The sequence below is a fragment of the Festucalex cinctus genome, chromosome 10 (genome assembly GCF_051991245.1).
Source record: "Festucalex cinctus isolate MCC-2025b chromosome 10, RoL_Fcin_1.0, whole genome shotgun sequence".
Classification (NCBI taxonomy): domain Eukaryota; kingdom Metazoa; phylum Chordata; class Actinopteri; order Syngnathiformes; family Syngnathidae; genus Festucalex; species Festucalex cinctus.
In genome coordinates, this window is record NC_135420.1 from 23512932 (window position 1) to 23532206 (window position 19275).

At 37.2% G+C, this 19275-nt stretch overlaps 1 protein-coding gene across 2 annotated transcripts in view; it reads left to right on the plus strand.

Moving 5' to 3' along the window:
* The window catches only part of scfd2 (sec1 family domain containing 2), a 93742-nt gene that overhangs the window by 67246 nt on the left and 7221 nt on the right, over positions 1 to 19275 (plus strand). For both annotated transcript variants that reach the window (XM_077535239.1, XM_077535240.1), the window contains exons 8-9: positions 16333 to 16478; positions 19080 to 19214. In XM_077535239.1, coding sequence (XP_077391365.1) covers positions 16333 to 16478; positions 19080 to 19214 — 281 coding nt within the window. The remainder of the gene's footprint in view (positions 1 to 16332; positions 16479 to 19079; positions 19215 to 19275) is intronic.

Genomic DNA, 19275 nt, shown 5'->3' on the forward strand with positions numbered 1-19275 from the left:
TTGCTGATGTCAATGTTTGTGTAAATTTAAGTGATTACAACATGTGTTGTTTTCATTTATAAACTAAAGCGTTTGAGCAGTTACTGCCGCCACAAAATTTACTTTGGAATTTACTATTTGTGGAGTTTTTATCATGTACTTGATATGGAAGAAGAATTGATGTGCCATAATTAATCGATATCAGATTGAATTAAGTGAATCGAATCGGGAAAGAAATCGAACTGAACTCGAGGAAATAAGAATCGATACCTACCCCTAGTGGCCAGAAGGTGGTTGTAATGCACAAAAATGTAGTAGCAGTAGTCTATGTACTAGTAGTAGTCGTAGAAATAGTAGTAGAGGAAAAATATAAAGAAGAAAAACATGCATTCATGCCAGTGGCCACCTTCTTTACCATGCCAAAAAGCCCGGATTTCAGGTGCGCATCCGAGCTGTACTGGTCTAGGTCTTGACTACACTAGGACTTACACTCCGGAGTGAATTATAGTCCGGAAAATATAGTTATTTATTTAGCTTGAATTGCACAGTGTGTAAGAGTCGAGTATATGTTCAAGCTTTATGTCTGTGTGAGTTATTTGTGTCATGCTAAGCGTTAGCATCTACATCATCAGACGTTATTGTGGCCGACGGTCGAGCCCAGCATCACCCTCTCAGACCTGGATGACACACGCGCACTCTCTAATTACAGACTTCATGAAAACGATGAAATTATAGTTTGTACAGAGTTTTTAGCTAGTTTTTTAAGTCACAGTGTCAGCGTATAATACGTTAAGTGCTATGTCTGCTAGCGGTCCGCCCTGTAATCCACTTTCACTTGTTCCTCCAGCCCAGCATGAATGCATGTTTGTGTGGGACGCCTGCCCGCGTGGCCTCTTAGGTCTGCAGATGATGTGGCTCAGGGACCCGAACGGGAAGCGCAGCCGCGATTAGGAGGATCGGACTTCCTGTGATAGGACGCTTCCTCCTGAGATAAAGGAGTCGCCTCGTATCTTGTCGTATACAGCGGAACGTCCATTTGACTAGTCCAGTTTTGTTGGGATTTACTGAATTTTTCCCATTGGAAGTAATCTGTATCTGTTTTCATTTGAAGAAACTAACTGAATGTAAGCAAATGGACAGAAAATGTTTTAATCAAAGAAACAGTGACACCATTTATACTGTTGATGTCTGTTTTTATGCAAACAAGTGTTCAAAAGCACACTGAGTCAATTTTGATGTAAACAATCAAAGCAGAACACACATGGAAATGGTTGTATCCATTTCCAAGTAAACACACAGTCAAAATGGCGGTTTTTATTCATTTCCATGTAAAGAAAAACTGCACAATTTGTATTCATTGCCATGCATAGAAACAGTCAAAACTACATTTTTTTTAAAATCAGTTTTCATGTCAACAGACAGCCAAAATGACACTTTTTAAAAAATAAAAAAATAAAAATTTTTCATGTAAACAATCTATCAAAGGCGAAAGTTTGTATATTTTCATGTAAACAAATGGTCAAAAGTACAATTTGTATCTGTTTTAATATGAACTTATGGTCGTCCGTTTTAACTTGTCAAAACATTTGCATCCGTTTTCTTATCAAAAAATATTCAACACCGCGCCATTTGTATCCATATTTAACGAAATTGGCCAAAACATCAGCATTTTTCCGTCTTTCTTGCTCTCATCTGTCTTCTTCTGGTGCTCATCTGTGTGTTTGTGTGTAAGTTGAGATGCTCCATCTTAACAAGAATGTGTCATCAGTCGGCCTGATCACACGCTACAAAAAGATGTGTCTTTGTTCTCGGTCCTGCACTTTGTTAAGCGTGGACTTTGCGCAACAGTGCGAGACCCACACACGCGCGCGCGCAAGCAAGTCCTCCGTCCTCCGTCAGTGCATGTCAGTGACTAATTTGTTTCACTATAAAGAAAACCATACAGTATGTGTGAGTCAGCATTTTTTATCTTAACACGTGTGTGTAATCTTGCTTCATGTTGCGTCACGGTGCATTCACAGTGCAAATAAAATTTCTACCAAATTTGTGCCATTTGCGTCCCCAGGAATTAAAATGTATACATGCGGCATAAATTCAACTGTTAAATTTGTTTTTTATTAAGCGAAATGAAGAAATGAGATGTAGCTCCTACGTTAGCTTATTAGCTAGTTAGCTAATGTAGCAGCTACATCTTTAAATCTCGCTAGCTAGCTATCGAAATTATTTTAGTAACCAAAGAATTTTGTCCATGTTTTTGTGACTGAGTAAAGATGTAGTTGCTACGTGGCATTGTCTTGCTAGCTAGCTAAGTAGCTAGTTTTTATTTTATTTTATTTTTTTTGGTAAACAGTAAAGATGTAGTTGCTACATTACATTGTCTTGCTAGCTAGCTAAGTAGCTAGTTTTGTTTGTAAACAGTAACGATGTAGTTGCTACATTACATTGTCTTGCTAGCTAGCTAAGTAGCTAGTTTTTTTGTTTTGTTTTGGGGTTTTTTGTTTTGTTTTGTTTTTTTTGTTTTTTGTTTTTGTTTTTTTGTTTTGTTTTGGGGGGGGGGGGGACAAAAGACTTTGCCCATTTTTTTTTTTGGGGGGGGGGGGGGGGGACAAACAATTCCAAAAGATTAATTGCAAATGTAAAGTTACACAACTGAACTGCATATTAAGTGATGTTTGGTTCATCCTGAAATTGAATTCAAAAGCACAATATGGAAACTTTTTGGCCCGACCACCACCTCATACGCAGTATTACAAAGTGTCTGACCATGCAGCCTCAACATTATCTGCATGTGTGTCTCCTGGGAGCGCCAAAGCACATAGCACACTTATCATCTGACACACACACACAGTCACAAACGTGAGTGAGGATCAAAGGTTAATCATGTCTTTTCATCAGCAGCACCACCCTCGCTTCTATCTGTCCTCCTCCTGTCTAATGGCTGCGTCCATTACTGTCCTCCATTGTTTCTTCTTTTTTCTTTTCTCATTGTTGGTTTTTGTTGATTTAAGTGTCGTAAACGTGATTCACTTGCAGGCTAACATAATTTGACGTCTCTTTAATTCCATTAGTGCATTGTACGTTTGGTTTGAAGTTGTAGAAGAACAAGAGCCCGCACATCAACTTCAATGGGATGTACTTATTCATTCGCAAAAGCCTTTTTTTTTTTAAATGAGCCAGGGATTCAAAATGGCTGCCGTGTGCAAATCGCTAATGATGGTTCATTAGTCGGAAGGCAGAATATGAAATCACATTGGTTAAAAAAAACATTTCTGATATATTTGAAGTTGTATTGGAAACATAGAAACTGAAATCTGATAGGCCAAAAAAAAAAAAAAAAGTCCGGCGTCCATGTTTGTTTTGTTGGTGTTATAATCAGTCAAGGGACGGGAATGAACATTGGCCCAACGTGACCCTGGGCTGGGCCCTTAGCTAGGCCCCTCCCACCAGCTCATCATTAGCATGGTTTAGCGAGGCGTGGCGGCTTGGAGCGGCAGTGGGGGGGGGGGGGGGGGGGGGGGGGCTTACTGGAGGCTGCTTGGCTGCCATATTTGATATCGCGTTATCTTGTTTGACCATGTGTGTGTTTATTTGCCTTAAAGTTTAGCCATCAGGTTTTTTTCACTCTGAGTTACTTTTTTAAATGCTAGTTTGATGCATTTGGATGGTTTGTATGTGTTTTTGGCTTGTATTTGTTAACTATTCTGTCATATTAGCTTCAGCGCTAAGTTTGTGGTTCGAAGTTGTTGTTTTTTTGTGTACTTCCTGTTCGATTTCAGGCATTGGTCATTGACTTTTTTTTTTTTTTTTTTTGGTTAATGGTTGAAGCTGGTCTTGGAAGTATTTTTTTTTTTTAATTTTCAACTGTAACTTCTCCCAAACGCTAACGTGCTTCTGAATGAATAGGCCAAGTGGGGACGAACGTCTTCTCTTACTCGCCTCAGATACAGAAATTTTGTGGGATCTGTGCGTGGAAAAAAAAAAGAAAAAAAAAAGAGGCTTAATCCACGCAGACAGCACACCTACCGGTGTCTCGGCCTTGCCTTGTAAATCCCAAATTCACTTTGCAGCAACTTGTGTTGGTTATTCAAGCTAGGCTAGACGCCCTATAAGACAATTCTGCCTTGTTCCTCTCAAAAATGTTTGTTCGTCATATGGATTTTTAGTCGTGTGAGCCGCCACGCCCTCCCTCCATCCAGATGTGCCATCACAAATGTGCACTAACATGTCACACATACAAACACGTGGGGAATTTTACGAGCGGAACAATAAGCTGGAGAACAAAGTGGAGGAGGCGAAATGATGCGTCTGTCACTGGGTCGTCGGGACCGTGTGACTCGTCTGCATAAGCGCGGGTTCTGATTTGTTTTTTTTCGGCATTATGTATCACTTTATTGCCTTTTGTTCTTCAACGCATGTGTTGCGTGTTTGAGAGCGTTTATTTGGAACCCGCAACGCCGAGGAAAGAAAAAGGAGACGGGGCCAATTTGGGAGGAAGGGCGGAGGACGAGATGCACTTGGACACTTTGTGTTAAAAATGGAGTGAATAGTTGGAGGTTAAGAGGAGGAGGAGCAGAGAAAGTGACTGTGTTTTTTATTCAAGCAGGTTTGGTGCCTCACATCTGGGCCGCCTCAAAAAAAAAAAAAGAAAAAGATGCTTATCCCCCTCAGGAGAGCGTGAAAAAACAGCTCCCCAGTTCTCCTGGCAGAGAGGTCTGTTTTTGGATGGATGGATTGAGAAGTTGGGGGGCTGAAATGATGGGGGTTGCCGGGTGTTACAGAGTATGTGCTGCAGGCTTGTCTAACAGTGCGCCCTTGTGGCCAAGTCAGCAACTGCATCAGTCAATGTACTTAAAGTCATTTTGTAAATGAGCAGGATGCCCTTTTTCAAAGCTTTTTGAACTGTCCATTTATTACGTACACATGGAGGAAAATTTCTCCAGCGTTGTGAGGCGGTCTGACGAGCGCAAAGCCACGGTCCCGGGAGGGTTCTCAGTTTTACTCAGATTTTTAAAAATGTATTTATGAAATCCATCTACATGGTGACAGCGCTCAATTTCGCAGGCGCCAGAGGAAACTGATCAATGTGCATGTGAATGTGAGGGTGTGTAATTGTTTATATGATTTCCAATTGGGGGGGTGGGGGGGGCCTAATTTATTTGTACGCTGTTGTAGCCATGTGTGTGTGCATGCGTGACTAAACGGTGCACAATGTGTTAATGGATGCTGGTGCGTAACTCTAGCCCAGTGAGCAACAAACATGTTCACATGTTTCTACTTGGAAAACAAACACAGCAGCGCCGAGGCCCGTGTTTTTCCCGGACGGTGAAAATAAGACCTTATAAACCCCCACCATCGCAGCCCCCCCCCCCCCCAGCTCAGTCCAAGAGGAAAGGTTTGACGATAACTTTTTTTTTCAGAGAGGTGTTTTTTTTCGAGAGGCCTCTTTGATTGATGGCCCCTCCTCCCTCCAGTCCAGTGTGTGGCAGCACTCCGGGGAGGTTCGGCCTTGGGCCCCCCAGGTACTTTTAGGGTCCTGTGTGTGCGTGCATGTCCACGCCAGTGATGCAAATTCCAGCTGCACGTTTGGTCCCCGAGGAAGGTCGGTTTTTTTGGGGGGGGGTTTTGTTCACACTATGCTCCTCTTTGACCTTGTCACTGACCACTAATATATATGCATATGGAGCGGCATGGCTAAAATGGTGCAAACAAAGGTTGTGGGTTCAACCCTCGGCCCTTGTGACCATATTGAATTGTCCTTGAGCAAGATACTGAACCCCCAGTTGCTACTTATGGTGCTTCATGTTATTATTGTATTTGTTATTTCTAGTGGTATACCGGTATATTGAAATTGAGTTTGACAGTGTGCAGTCTAGCACAGGGTTCACCAATTCCGGTCCTCGTGCTCCGGAGTCCTGCAGGTTTTAGATGTTTCCGCCTACTAACACTCCTGATACCAAAGGTATTTTTTATCAGGCATGCTGATGGGCTGAAACATCTAAAACCTGCAGGACTCCGGACCTTGAGGACTGGAAATGGTGAACCCAGCTGATATGTAAGGAGTCAATCTCCTTTTGACCGGCAGAGGGCGCTATGTGCACAATTTACTCGTCTCAACTGTTGTTTTTTATTTTTTATTTATTTTTTTTATTTATTTTTTTTACACAAGTTGTATATTATAAAGGAAAATAAGAGTTGCATTTTGAGAGGACACAATATTTAAAAAAAAATAAAAAAAGCACAAGTATGTTGTCTGAAAATAACTGTTGTCACGATTGGTGTAATACTTCTAATGGCCCTCTGGAGGGCAGTGCTGTCCTACTTTTGCTGATTGTTTTGTGCTTTTTTGTTTTGTTTTGTTTTGTTTTTATTCCCTCAACAAACTGTACGGTTTCTTAGAGCGCAAGAAAGACACCTCTAAATATAATGCATCATTATTATTATTATGATTATTATTATTATTATCATTATTATTATTATTATCTTTTCAGCAACTGAACGTTTTTTAACGAAGTTGTTTATTATAAAAGAAAAAAAGAGTTGAGTACTTTTAAAGATAAATCACTTTGTGAGAGGACACTTTTTTTTTCTTTTTTTTTTTTTTTTTTTTTTAAGAAGAACAAGTAAAAAAAAAACGTTTTTGCCCAAAAATATTCTCGGGACAATTTTCTCTACAAGCAACTCTTTTTTTTTTTTTTGTTTGTTGTTTTGTTTTTTTTAAAGAGTAAAAAAATATATAAATAAAACTTCTTTCTATTTAAATCAATTTTTTCCTGTATGCTGTGGAACAACCTGATGTATGCAGTTTCTGACGTCGGACCACAGGAATGATTTTGAATTGAGAAGTGTTGAAAAGGCTCTGCGATCGGTTCGGAGGTGCGCGCGCACACACCCCCACACACGCACACCCCCACACACCTGTTTGCCTGCTCTCCATCACTGACCGTCAGCATATATCAGCAAATAGTAATCATAATAGAAATTGTGACCTGGCACACTCGTTCAGTCATCGCGGACCTAATGACATTCCTTCACACACACGCACATGCGCAGCTATGATTGTGTAACAAACAATTGCCGATTGATGCAGACTGTATGCCAGCAAGGCTATTCATGAGAAGAAAAAAAAAATCAATATATTGAACCGAATAACTGGTGGAAAAATGCTGCGAATGGTTTCTTTTGACAGACAAGGTTGTTTTCAAGAGGTAGAATACTTTCGTGGTTGTGTAAGACTGGCTGAATAAAGAAACGGCTTATATAACATTTTAATTTGATGAAGCAGTCAGTGAATCATTAGGTTAAGTTTGGCCCCGAAAAGCTATTTCTGTATTTTTCTAAAGCTCCTGTTTCATGCGGACCTTCAAATGGTGAGCTCCATCTCCAATTTAGCCACATTTTCACATTGCGCCATTGAAACGGTGACTTGCTTGTGGGTTTTTTTAATGTTATTTTTTCTTTATGCAGAACCCAATTGCACTTCAACTTGAGGTCACAAACTGGACATTCGTTCTCAGGATTTCCTGCTAAAGCAGAATTCATTCATGGTTTTAGCAAGTCTGCGATTGGCTGGCAACCAATTCAGAGTGTACCACGCCTATTGCCTGAAGCTGGCTGGGATAGGCTCCAGCACCCCCACGACCCTTGTGAGGAGCAAGCGGTTAAGAAAATGGATGGATGGATGGATGGATGGATGGATGGATTTAGCAAGTCGTCCATGTCCTGAAGTAACATAGCAGCCGCAGACCATTGTACTACCACCACCACCACCACTTCAGTTCTCTTCTGTTTGGTTGTGCATCATTAAAGTTTGTTTCCAAATTTGAAATTTACAATGGAGCAGCATCAGACGCTCCCCCACCCATCCCCATTGAAAAAAACATAATTGGCAAGTGGCAGGGAATTAGTTATAATCTATCACAATATAAAACCTAAAACTGTGCATTTTATTTTTACATGGATTAACTTTGCCTGATGTTTAAATTTGTTATAAAAATAAATAAAAGTAAGAAGTTGAGAATAGGGCATATTTATTTTTATTTATTTTATTTTTATTTAATTTAAAAAAAAAACAACTAATGACACTGTATGCATTTTTGTACAAAATTCTATTTGTTTTCTCAAAACTTTTTTGCAGTCAGTGTACGACTTTTATTTTCCTTTTTTATGTGACCTAATTGAATGCAAGAACTTATGAGACAAGGGGTTCTGTTATCTATCTGTTACCGTGCGAGCAACATAAATCTCAAGGGCCGAGGCCTAATAAGCACTTCAAAAAAAAAAAAAAAAAAAAGATGCTGAATGCTCAAAAGAACTAGTGAACACTTCACAGTGCGCACTGGAGCACTTGTATGTACTGTATGTATTTGCTTTTGAAGTGCTCCTTAGTCATGCTGTTGGTTCATTTAGCTTTGGCAAACATTTGTACTGACTTTTACTGAGCTCAGCTTTAATCTTTTCTTTATCCTCTTGAGCTCACATTTCACACTTCAGTCGACAATATTTGGACACGCCACTTAATCGGCTAATAAATCCATTCATTAAAAACATCCTACCTCCAGAATGAAACTTTTTAGTAAGTCTACTACATTTTTCTTGAAAATATGCAGCAATTTACAACTTTTTAAAAATATGCAAATTTTTGCCATGAATTTACTTAAAATATGCAGCTTTTTTTTTCTGCCCCAAAAATCACTGAAATACTTTTTTTTTTTGTGTGTGTGCAAATTCTCAAAAATATAATACTTTATTTTTTAAACATATTTTCCTTTAAGAATATACAACTTTTTGAAAATATGCACCCTTTGTTGTATATGTCGTAAATATTTTATATTTTTTATAAAAAAATTTAAAATTCTCAACTTTTTCTCGCCAAAAAGTTTGAATTTTTAATTTACTTTTTTTAATGTGAGGTTTTTTTTTGTGAAATAATGTTTTTGAAAATGCAATTTTTGTCATAAATTTGTTTTAAATAATAAAACTTTTTTTAAAATTGCTTAAAACATGTTTTTCGAAAAAAAAAATGCATACATCTCAAATATTTTGTTTTTTTTAAATATATGTAAATATATGTAAGTTTTTATTTATTTTTCTTAAACATCCAACTTTAAAATCTGCAATTGTTATAATTCGAATATTTATTAAACTACTAAATACTGCACACAACCTTTTTTCTCAAAAAAAACAAAAACATTTAAAAAAAAAAAAAAAAAAGAAAACATTTCAAATTCTTGAAAATGTGTAAATAAATAAATAAATAATAATAATAATAATAATAATAATAATAATCATCTTCATCATCCTAATAATTAGATTTTAAAAAAATCTCGAAAGTATACAATTTTATTTTCCGGAAATTACATTTTGGGAAATTCAAATTGACTATTTGAACTTTCTTTATCAATGTTCTCCTTATTGTTAGCTTAATAACATCGTGGCCCAAGTCACATTAGAACATTTTGGGAAAACGACAGCTGACCTGACAATCTAGACTTAAAGACATTTGGCTTTGCTATTACGTAAACGATATATATAATTCTTTGGCATGCGCTGCTTTTTGCTCTGTATGAAAGTGTATGCTGATCATCGTGCTTATATAACTGCTGAAAGCCAAAGCAGGAAGTCCGACACACTGTACAGACAGGCCTGATGTGCTAAAAGCGGGTTTGTTTTACATCCCATAATTCATCCCTCAACCGCCACCGCCACCCCCGCTCACCTCCTTGCATGTGAAGCAGGGGTCTCAAGTTGGATTGCGTGCAACGTTCTCATTTTTGCTCCTTTTTTTCAGTCTGTGGAGTTGCGAGTGCTAGATTTCACTGATCGACCATGAAAGTATGCGCGCGCACACACACTGGCCAAAGTGGAGGTGAAAGACGAGTCATGAGTGTTCTCGGTTTTCGGCCGTCGCCGGTTCATTTCTGCGGAGAAAAAAAATGCGACTCAGTGACAAGAAAAATGTTGTTGTTTTTTTTCTTTCTTTCTTTTTTTAACGTCCCACCGAGACGAGTGAGCCCAACACAGCTCAAACTTGAATGAATGCAATTCAGTGTTCCAATAGACGCTTCATTAGGGACACCTGCACTATCCAATCAGCTCCATGGAGCAAAAAGCGAAAGTTTTCCTTCTTGCTATGCTGAATGTCAACGTATAAACAGTTAGCATGCTAACGTTTTATCAACTTTGCGATATCAAAGAGTAACAATCATGTTCACATTTTGTGATATGAACTATCAGTTATGACATTTTTTTTCAATATCTCTTTAAAAAAAAAAAGACTTTTACTCGAAAATATAAAACACTGTTAGTCTAAGATGACCACTTTTTTTCTTCAATTATATACACATTTTTTTCTCCGTTTAAAAAAAAAAAAAGTTTAGTTTTTTCTTTAAAATACACCTGTGACTTATTTTTTATGTTTATATACAATTTTTTTTTCAAAATAATTAGGCCTTTTTTCCAAATACTACTTTTTTCTGCAGTTTTTTTTTTTTAAGAAAATATACAATATACTTTTCTTCTAGGAAAGATTCAGAATTTTCTTAATAAAATACAGCTTTATTACTTGTTTAATAATAATAATAATAATAATAGTAATAATAATAATTCAAAATATAAATTTTTATGTTTCTCCAAAATCCACAATTTTTATCTATTTTTAATACACCAGTATTCAAAACTAGACATTCCTACAAAACCACTGTTTGAATGCGCTATATAAATAAAGATGACTTGACTTGACTTGACTTGACTTGACTGTGGAGCAAAGAACTGAAAGTTTTCTTTCTTGCTATACTGAATGTTAACGTATAAACGGTTAGCATGCTAACATTTCATCAACGTTGTGAAGAGTCACAATCTTTAGCATGTTAGCATTTTGTAATTTGAACCAGTAATCTACTACTGGTAATGAGAGTCGAACACATTACATTAATGAGTTAAAAGAACTAATACTACTAGTACTTAAGCATTTTTTCTACTTACTTGTTTAAACTGATGGGTCAAATTTAACCTAAAATGGGTGACATTGCTAACCTGGCTGATTCCGTTTAGGATTTGACCCAGCACGTGGGGTTACGATTTTGACCATTTACTCCCATCATGTTATGTTAGCATTCTGCCTAGCTCAAGAGGCTTCCGCAGCCAAGTAGATAGCGACTCAAAGCCACCGAGGTTGAATAAAGAGTGACATAAGAACATTGAGCTTACATCATCCTCATATTAGCGCCATGTGGAAGTGGAGCGTCACATAACAGAAAAGCGCAATGACGATGACAGACCTGCCGCGTTCACCTTCAAGAGGTTGATAAAGAAGGCTCCAAATAGTTGCTCGGGTCTATTTTCCGACCGTCACTCGTCCCTGAGTCACGTTCCCCTCATTCTAACCTCAGAATAGCCGTTTTGATCAGGCCTCAAAATAGGCCGAGCGGCCGGCATATTTATAATAAGAGCATTCCGCTGATAAGTGCAGCGGCACAAAGAGTTGCTTGTGGTGTTTTGAGGGTTGTTGAGGAAACGCGATGTTTTGATTCCGCAGGCCACATGGCCGAACGAAAAATGCTGCGGCCGTAATGACTTCTTACTTCCTCCCGACTTTGATGTTTTGTTTTGTTTTTTCCTTGTATATGCAATTACTTACTAAATGGATGTTTAAAGGTGCAGGATGGTAGGCTAGCAACATTGTACTGGTCCAAACTGCAGTGTTTTGTATTAACGCCAAAAGTTCAATTAGGGAACCATTTTCTGGCACCAGAAATATACTTTTGCCATAAAGCCTTAAACTAGCAGCAATGTTGGTTTCATGTCGAAACGGAGACATTTTTTGGGATCTCTTTTCGGATGTCAAAAACAAGTTCCTGGGTAAAGAACCGCTTTCTCTGTCTGTCTTTAAAAAAGTAGACTCTGAGACCCATCTTCTGACACCAATGGCTTGTTTTCACACGTTGTTTTTTTGTTTGTTTTTGTTTTTTTGTGGACATGGTAATGTTGGTTTAAAAAAAAAATCGGGACTCTGATACCAAAATAATTTAAAGGGATACTTTACTTATTTAGCCCTTTTTGGCAGTCAAATATTAATATTTTACCTATAATAAATTTGATATTTTCATTATTTTCCATGTACAATGAGTACCTTTAAAAACACATTTTGCAACTTGCTGTCGACTGAAAATGACATCACAAGGGCTCAGGTAACCAATGACAGCTCAGCTTGTGAATGTCACATGACCAAACCTAGAAAACAGGTGAGCTGTGATTGGTTGCCTGAGCCCTTGTGATGTCATGTTCAGTCGACAGTAAGTTGCAAAGTGTGTTTTTAAAGGTACTCATTGTACGTGAAAAATAATGAAAGAATCAAATTAATTATAGACAAAATATGAACTTTTTATTGCTATAAAGGGCTAAATAAGTGAAGTATCCCTTTAACCTTAGGATCCCTTTTCTGATGTCAAAAGAAATTTTTTAGCAGTTATCTATAGAAAGCAGACTTGTGTAAAAAGCTACTTTCTATATCTTTGTGAAAAATCCACTTTGGGACCCATCTTCTGACACCAAAAATGCTATTATCCTGTAAACAAACGGTAAAATGTCATCGTTTTCATCACTTGTCCATGGAAATACTTATGATGTTATTGTTTAAAAAATAAACAAAACCCATATTCTGACGCCAACATGACACCATTAACATCTGTGTAAAAAAAATATATTTTATTCTCTGAAATGCAATTCATCCCCTACGGTTATCTATTCCTCTGCACAACGGAACACTGACTCACCCCTCACCGTCTCTTATTTCAATGCCACATGATGAGTGCATTCTTTAATTCCCCTAACAAGTGGATAGCTGCTGCGCTGAGTCATATGAGCGTCGCGTGAGAACGTGTTTTGTTTTTTTTGCAGACGGGGTTGGGTTGATCGAGCGGCGTGCGCTCACTTGCGATTTCCCGTCAAGCTCCGCAAATGACTTTGATACGCCCTTCATCTGAAAACCCAATCTCACAACTAGCACACACATGCCACCTTCAAAATCATTGTTTAGCGTTTAAAATGCGAAGTAAGCCGCAGAAATATTGTTTTTTCTTCGCAGAGGATAAAGAATATATGCTGGTGAGTATTGTTTATTGAGAATGGTAACACAGGGGCTGAAATCTTATTGAGCGTAAAATCTAACGACCATTCATATATTGGGAATAATTTAATAGTTAGATGGAATTTGATTGGAGAAATGAGACAAAAGTGACCCTACACAGCTGAACTGCTGAGTCATCAGTGTGGAAGTGAATTAAAGGGTATGCGAGAAGAGATTAAAAAAAAAAAAAAGGCCTTTCGTGAGACTCTTTCTTTCGTTAGCGCTCGCACGCAACTTCCAAAAAGGTGCAGGTGTCACACCTGCTTCTATTTTACGACGCTCGGATTAGTGCGAATGCTTTAAGATAAAACCCACATCCGAAATGCTGTCCGTGGTCTCACCCTGCGCTTTGTCCCCGGAGGGAGAGTTTACCTTGCAGTCGTCGTGGGGGGGGGGTCGCATTCCGGGAGACAGGCAACCGCTCAAAACAAAGTCTGCCCGCGTTGAATTTGGATGTCCGCCACAAAATGGCACAAACTTCCTAGATTTAAGGTTGACAAAGCCAAGCTGCCGCCCGAGCATTATCTAACCGCGCTGACGTTGACCTGTGGAGTCAGCCCAATAAAATCAGGGGAAGTATTTGTGAAGGAGGTCACTTTTTACAGTTGGGAAAGCTATCTTTACATCGTGCAAGGGGGCGTCGTCATGTATCATACTGCACAGGATCTGCATGTTTATACTGTACATAGGAATGTCTGAAGATGTGTTATTAACATGTGAGCTCATACGCTGTCTTATGTAAGATCCAATTTAATTTCAAGCTTGATGCGAACGGTGGATGGCAATAGTGACGGGAGACATGCTAAACGTGTTTCGCTTTATCTTTGGCGTTTCTCCAAAGTAGATATTTTTTGCTCAAAAGTCTGAACTTTTTCTCAAAAACTTGACGAGTTTTTTTTTCTCATGTTTTCTGGACATAATAAAACTTTTTTCTTGGATTTTTTTTTTTTTTTTTTTTAATATAACTTTTTTTTCTTAGAATTTTACAGAATAGATAACACTATTAGTGTAAGATTAATATTTTTTCTTCAATTATATATATATTTTTTTCTCAATAATAATTTTTCCTAAAAAAAAGTTTATATATTTTTCTTAAATACACCTATGGCTTGTTGTTTTTTTATGTTTATGTACAAATTCTCTCAATATTAGTAGCCGTTTTTTATTCAAAAATGTACTACTTTTTTCTGCATTTCTTTTTTTTTTTTTTTTTTTTTTTTTTTTTTTAATATGCAACTTTACTTCTTGGAAAGATTCACAATTTTCTTTACAAAATAAAGCTTTATTTATTGTAAAAAGAAAAAAAACTAATAAGAAAAAACCAATAATAATAATAACAATAAGAGGAAGAAGAAAAGCAAACAATACGAAGAATTCTTCAAAATATAAATTTTTATACATTTGTCAAAAATACACAATTGTATTCTATTTTTGTTGAATTCAATTTTTATTTTGGGAAAAAAAAACATCAGTAACCTATTCAAACATTCTTACAAAACTACCACTGTTGTGGAAAAAAACAGTTTTGTATCCTCACTTCAAAATGTTTTCTTTGTTCTTGTTTTGTTACCTTATTCTTTACTGCACAACCGATTCCTGTTTCATGTGCAGCACTTTGTATACAGCAATGCGTGTTTTTAAAGCGCTTTATAAATAAAGTTGAGTTGAACTAAAAAAAATCACTAAACAATCTTGAGAAGTATGAAACATTCACATAGATTGCATTTTTTTTTTTTAAATATACAATTTGCTTCTCAGAAAAAAACTCAATATGGCATTTTTTTGTGTGTAGCTATTGTTTCGCCCTATACAGAACCTAATTAAGAATTAAGTTGGAGCTAAAGAGGCGTGTAACGAGCCATGTTTGCATTTAGTGAAGTACTTTGGCATTGCACAAATGCTCCTTTGTTCACTCCTGGCAATCATCAGTGTTGGCGGTGGTTGGCAGCCATGCTGAATACGTGCTGACACAGTTGCAGCATGCAGCTTTTTTACTGATGTTGTACAGCTGAGCGTTTCTTTAATTGCTTGTTACGTTCCTGCCAATCAGCAAAATAAAAACGTTCCCCTTAATCCTAGTTCTAACTTATTTTTCTGTCACTCTGCAAGAGCGTCAGCTTCCTCTCTTTAGATGTCGGGGGCAATGTTTTCTCGGGGATGAAAAACATGCTCTTGTCCTATCGCTTCCATCTTTTGAACTCTATAATTAGTTTGAGGACATCGTGGTTTGTAACTTTTTGCCAGTCTAAGTGTTTTCCTGCATGTGTTGGCTTTTTTGCGTGCCAGTTTGCAAGGAAGCGTGCCAACGTTGAAACAACACAGGTGGGATTTACGCTTATGCGCCAAAGACAGGCGGCCTGCATTTTCCAAGAACTAATGAAACCTCAGCAAACCTATACGACTGTTTTGTTTTGTTTTCTTCTTGGAAATGAAAGACTTGGAACAGCCATTTTGCCAACCTTATTCACATAAAACTGGTTCTTATTCTTCCAAAAAAAAGTTATACAAATTATTTTCATACAACTAAAAAAATGCATAACTTAAAAATAAGACTCACATATACAAATATAAATAGCAAACTTTTTTTGCAAAACATTTTTTTAAAAATTGTACCATATTTTCTGAAACAAATATGAAACTTTTCTTCTGGACACTTGTAAAATATTCAAGTTTTTTTGTTTTTTTTTTCAGAAAAATTGTTTAAAAAGGGGCTTCTTTTTTTTCTTTTTTGCTTTTCTTTTTGTGGTTTTACAAAAATAAAAATAAAAAATAAATAAAAAATTGACTTTTGCTCAATAACATTGTTTTTGTCCTAAATATCTATGTTGTTTTCTTGAAAGTATTTTTGCTCTAAAAATTACTAAAAGTTCACATTTTTACATACAAATACAAATATGACTTTTTTTTTCAAAAATATTTAGGCCTGCGTTGTTTTAAATATTGATTATTCCAAATTATATATTTTTTGAAAACTGTTCCAATCCAAATCGTTTTTAAAAGTCTCCTAAATGTGTTGTTTTCTTGACAATAGCAGTACAATAGCAACAATATGTTGAAATTATTTAAATAAATAAAAAAAGATTCTGAAATATATTTCATTTTTCCAAAAAAGTTCGATTTTTAAAAAATAAATAAATATCTGTCTTCTATTTTTTTCTAGAAATATGACAAATGTACATATTGTTTTCTCCACATTGTACATCTTTTTTTCTCCTGTTTTTCTTTGCCAGGCTGTACACAAGCGGAGGAGCTGAGTACCGAGCGGGTCCATTCCACGCTCGAGCGCATGTTTGAGACCCTTAGCGGGCTAAGTCACGCCCGAGACCACCTCAAGCAGCTGCGTCACGTCTACACGGCCAGCGACGGTGTCCACCAGGTACCGGCCTCTCAACTCAGGTCACCATCCAAATAAAGGCATCCTGGGACATTCTAGTATTAAAGCACTTTTTCATTATACGTTTTTTAATACCACTACTTCAACAGCCTCCTGGTCTTTATCTAGCCATCCTTTTATATTATATAACCATGAAAGGGCAAAAAAAAAAAAGTTAGTCCTTGAAAATTGTAAAAGCTTAACAAACAAAAGCTGTCTTGCCGTGTGGAGGATAGCATCCACAAATGTGTTTATGTAGATAAATGTTGAGTCACATCTTACGTAAATGTTCGATACACAAACTAACTGTATCCAGGCTCCTCTTTTGTCCTGATTCTAATTCAAAATAAGCAGGCGCCAGCTAAACGTGATGCTAACTAAAATCTAGCTACAGGTTTATTGTTAGTTTTGAGCCCAACCTTAACTTCACTAGTCTCCAGGTTGCCGGGTTTATGCTAACCAAACAATCCAGCAATTTTACTTCACTAACCTCATGGTGGACTTCACGCTAATGAAAGGAGATAGCAAGTATACAACACAAGAGTTCTTGTTACTTTTGAGCTGTAACTTAACTTCACATAGGTTCTAGGTTGTCTTTGCGCTAGCAAAACAAGCTAGCAAGCTTATTACACAAGGGTTCGAGTAAGGTTTAAGCCCTAACCTAACTTCACTAACTTCCAAGTAATTTATACGCTAACAAAATGAGCTAGCAAGCTTATGATACAAGAGTACTCGTTAGTTTTCAGCCCTAACTTTACGTCAATAGCCCCTTGATAGCCTTTAAGCTAACAAAACAAGATTCCAAGCTTACTACACAAGAGTTTGCTATATTTTTCAGCCCTAACTTAATATCATTCACAATTAAATGCACAATTACAAAACTACTACTAAAACATTAAAACCAGAACAAAAAAAAAATGTGTATTAGAGTTATGAGAGTCGTCATGGAAAAAATAAAACTCATAAGTCAAGGTACCACAATATATCAAAATTGTAGTCAGTCATTACACTAATAGAAGAGGTGCCAAAGCTTTAGCTAACTATATGTTAATACAATTTAACAAAATTCGGGGTCCAGTCAGTCGTTATGCTAACAGTCGCTAACTTCTTCCATTTTCGCCTCGAACATTCCATTCCCTAACATGTTTTTCTGTCCTGTTGTGTTCATGTAACGTGCTGTTTTTTTGCTGAATTAATTTCACCAATCCACGTTTCTCGGCGCCAAGAAAAATCACACTTGGGAGGAAACGTGATACGGGCACGTGTGCTCACATGCTTGCAAGCGGAACCTGGTATGACGTTCATGATAATGTGGGTGTGTTTTTGCGAGGGTGTTTTTTTTGTTTTGTTTTCCTGAGGATGTTCGTCAAGAGAGACAGATGTTGTTGTGGTGTTAGCGTTGTTTTGTTTACCTCCCACTTAGCAGGAGCAGGTTGACCCATTTTGTAACGTTGCTAAATTGGAGTTGATGTAATGATGACGAGTGGGAGGCTTGCACTGCATACTGAAGTGATCGATATACATATGCTCTCTTCGAAAACATCCTCTGCATTCAATTAACAGCCCAGAGCTTTATTTACTCAATCACATATGGGAGGAGGTGTTTATTAATAGGCGAATCATTTATTTTGGAAAATGATTTGTCATTCAACCCCCTATATTTTTACGTGATTTTTTTTTTTATATATATATACATTTTTTTTCTAGTGTAGAGGCAAGTCAAGACCACCATATCCACTCCAAATAGTCAGCATGCTAACAGAAGCTAACAATTAGCCAAGAAATGCAGCTAAGGTTATTTTAAAAAGCGCGCTATAAATAAGGTTGATTTAACTTTTTAACGATTCTACATGTGAAAACGAGTATTTCTATAACTAGACAATTAGCTTTACTAGCAGTTTTCTTTCCTTGTGGTAAAAGCAAGACATTTATTCGTCTGCGACTAATTGGGGCACAAAGGAAACACAGTAAATGACGTGCACAAAATGTTGGGTCATCCACCTGACTATTTTAAGATTACGCCATTGAGGATGTCATACTGTGTTAGGCGTTCTCGAGAGAAGAAGAAAAAAAGGCCTGGTCGCCGTGTTGGCTTTGAGGATATAAATGGTGCATTCCTGGAAGAAGGGCTGGAACTGAATTCCCTTTTAAGAATATCAGCTGACATTCCACAGACTTCTCTTTTGTATCCTCTGTTAAAGGGAGGTCTGCAGTGGAAATGAAATGAAATATTTGAAGGAGACAAGTTGAGTTCAAGTCTACTTGTCATTCAAGGGAGAAATTACACAACCAAGTAAAGCTTTTGTGATTTGCATATTTCTGAAAATTTGTGTTGTTTTAAAATATATAATTTAGAATATCATAGCTCTGCAACATGTCTTCATCTGTATTTGGTGTTGAGAGCAGAGTGAGGCAATTTGAGTAGTAGCTTATTTGCATGAAACGGGACCGCCCCTTCAAAACAGGAAAAAAAAAAGAGTCGGGTAAAAAGTGTACTGTAATCCTTCATCCTTTGGCTATTATTCTTAAGGCCATCACTACATTATAGCGCCACCTAAGGCATCTTGTTTATTTTATTCCCTTTTTTTTTTTTTTTTTTTGCAGGCGACCTATCGACCTTTCTTGCGACAGGTCCTTCAAGAAGTCTTCCACCCAGACAAGCACGAATGTCCTGACATCGAGCACATGTCCGGCGGCCTCACGGACCTCCTGAAGACGGGATTCAGCATGTTCATGAAGGTCAGACAGACATTCTGCACGGATACAGATACCACTTTGCAGCATGAAATCTGGTAGGCAT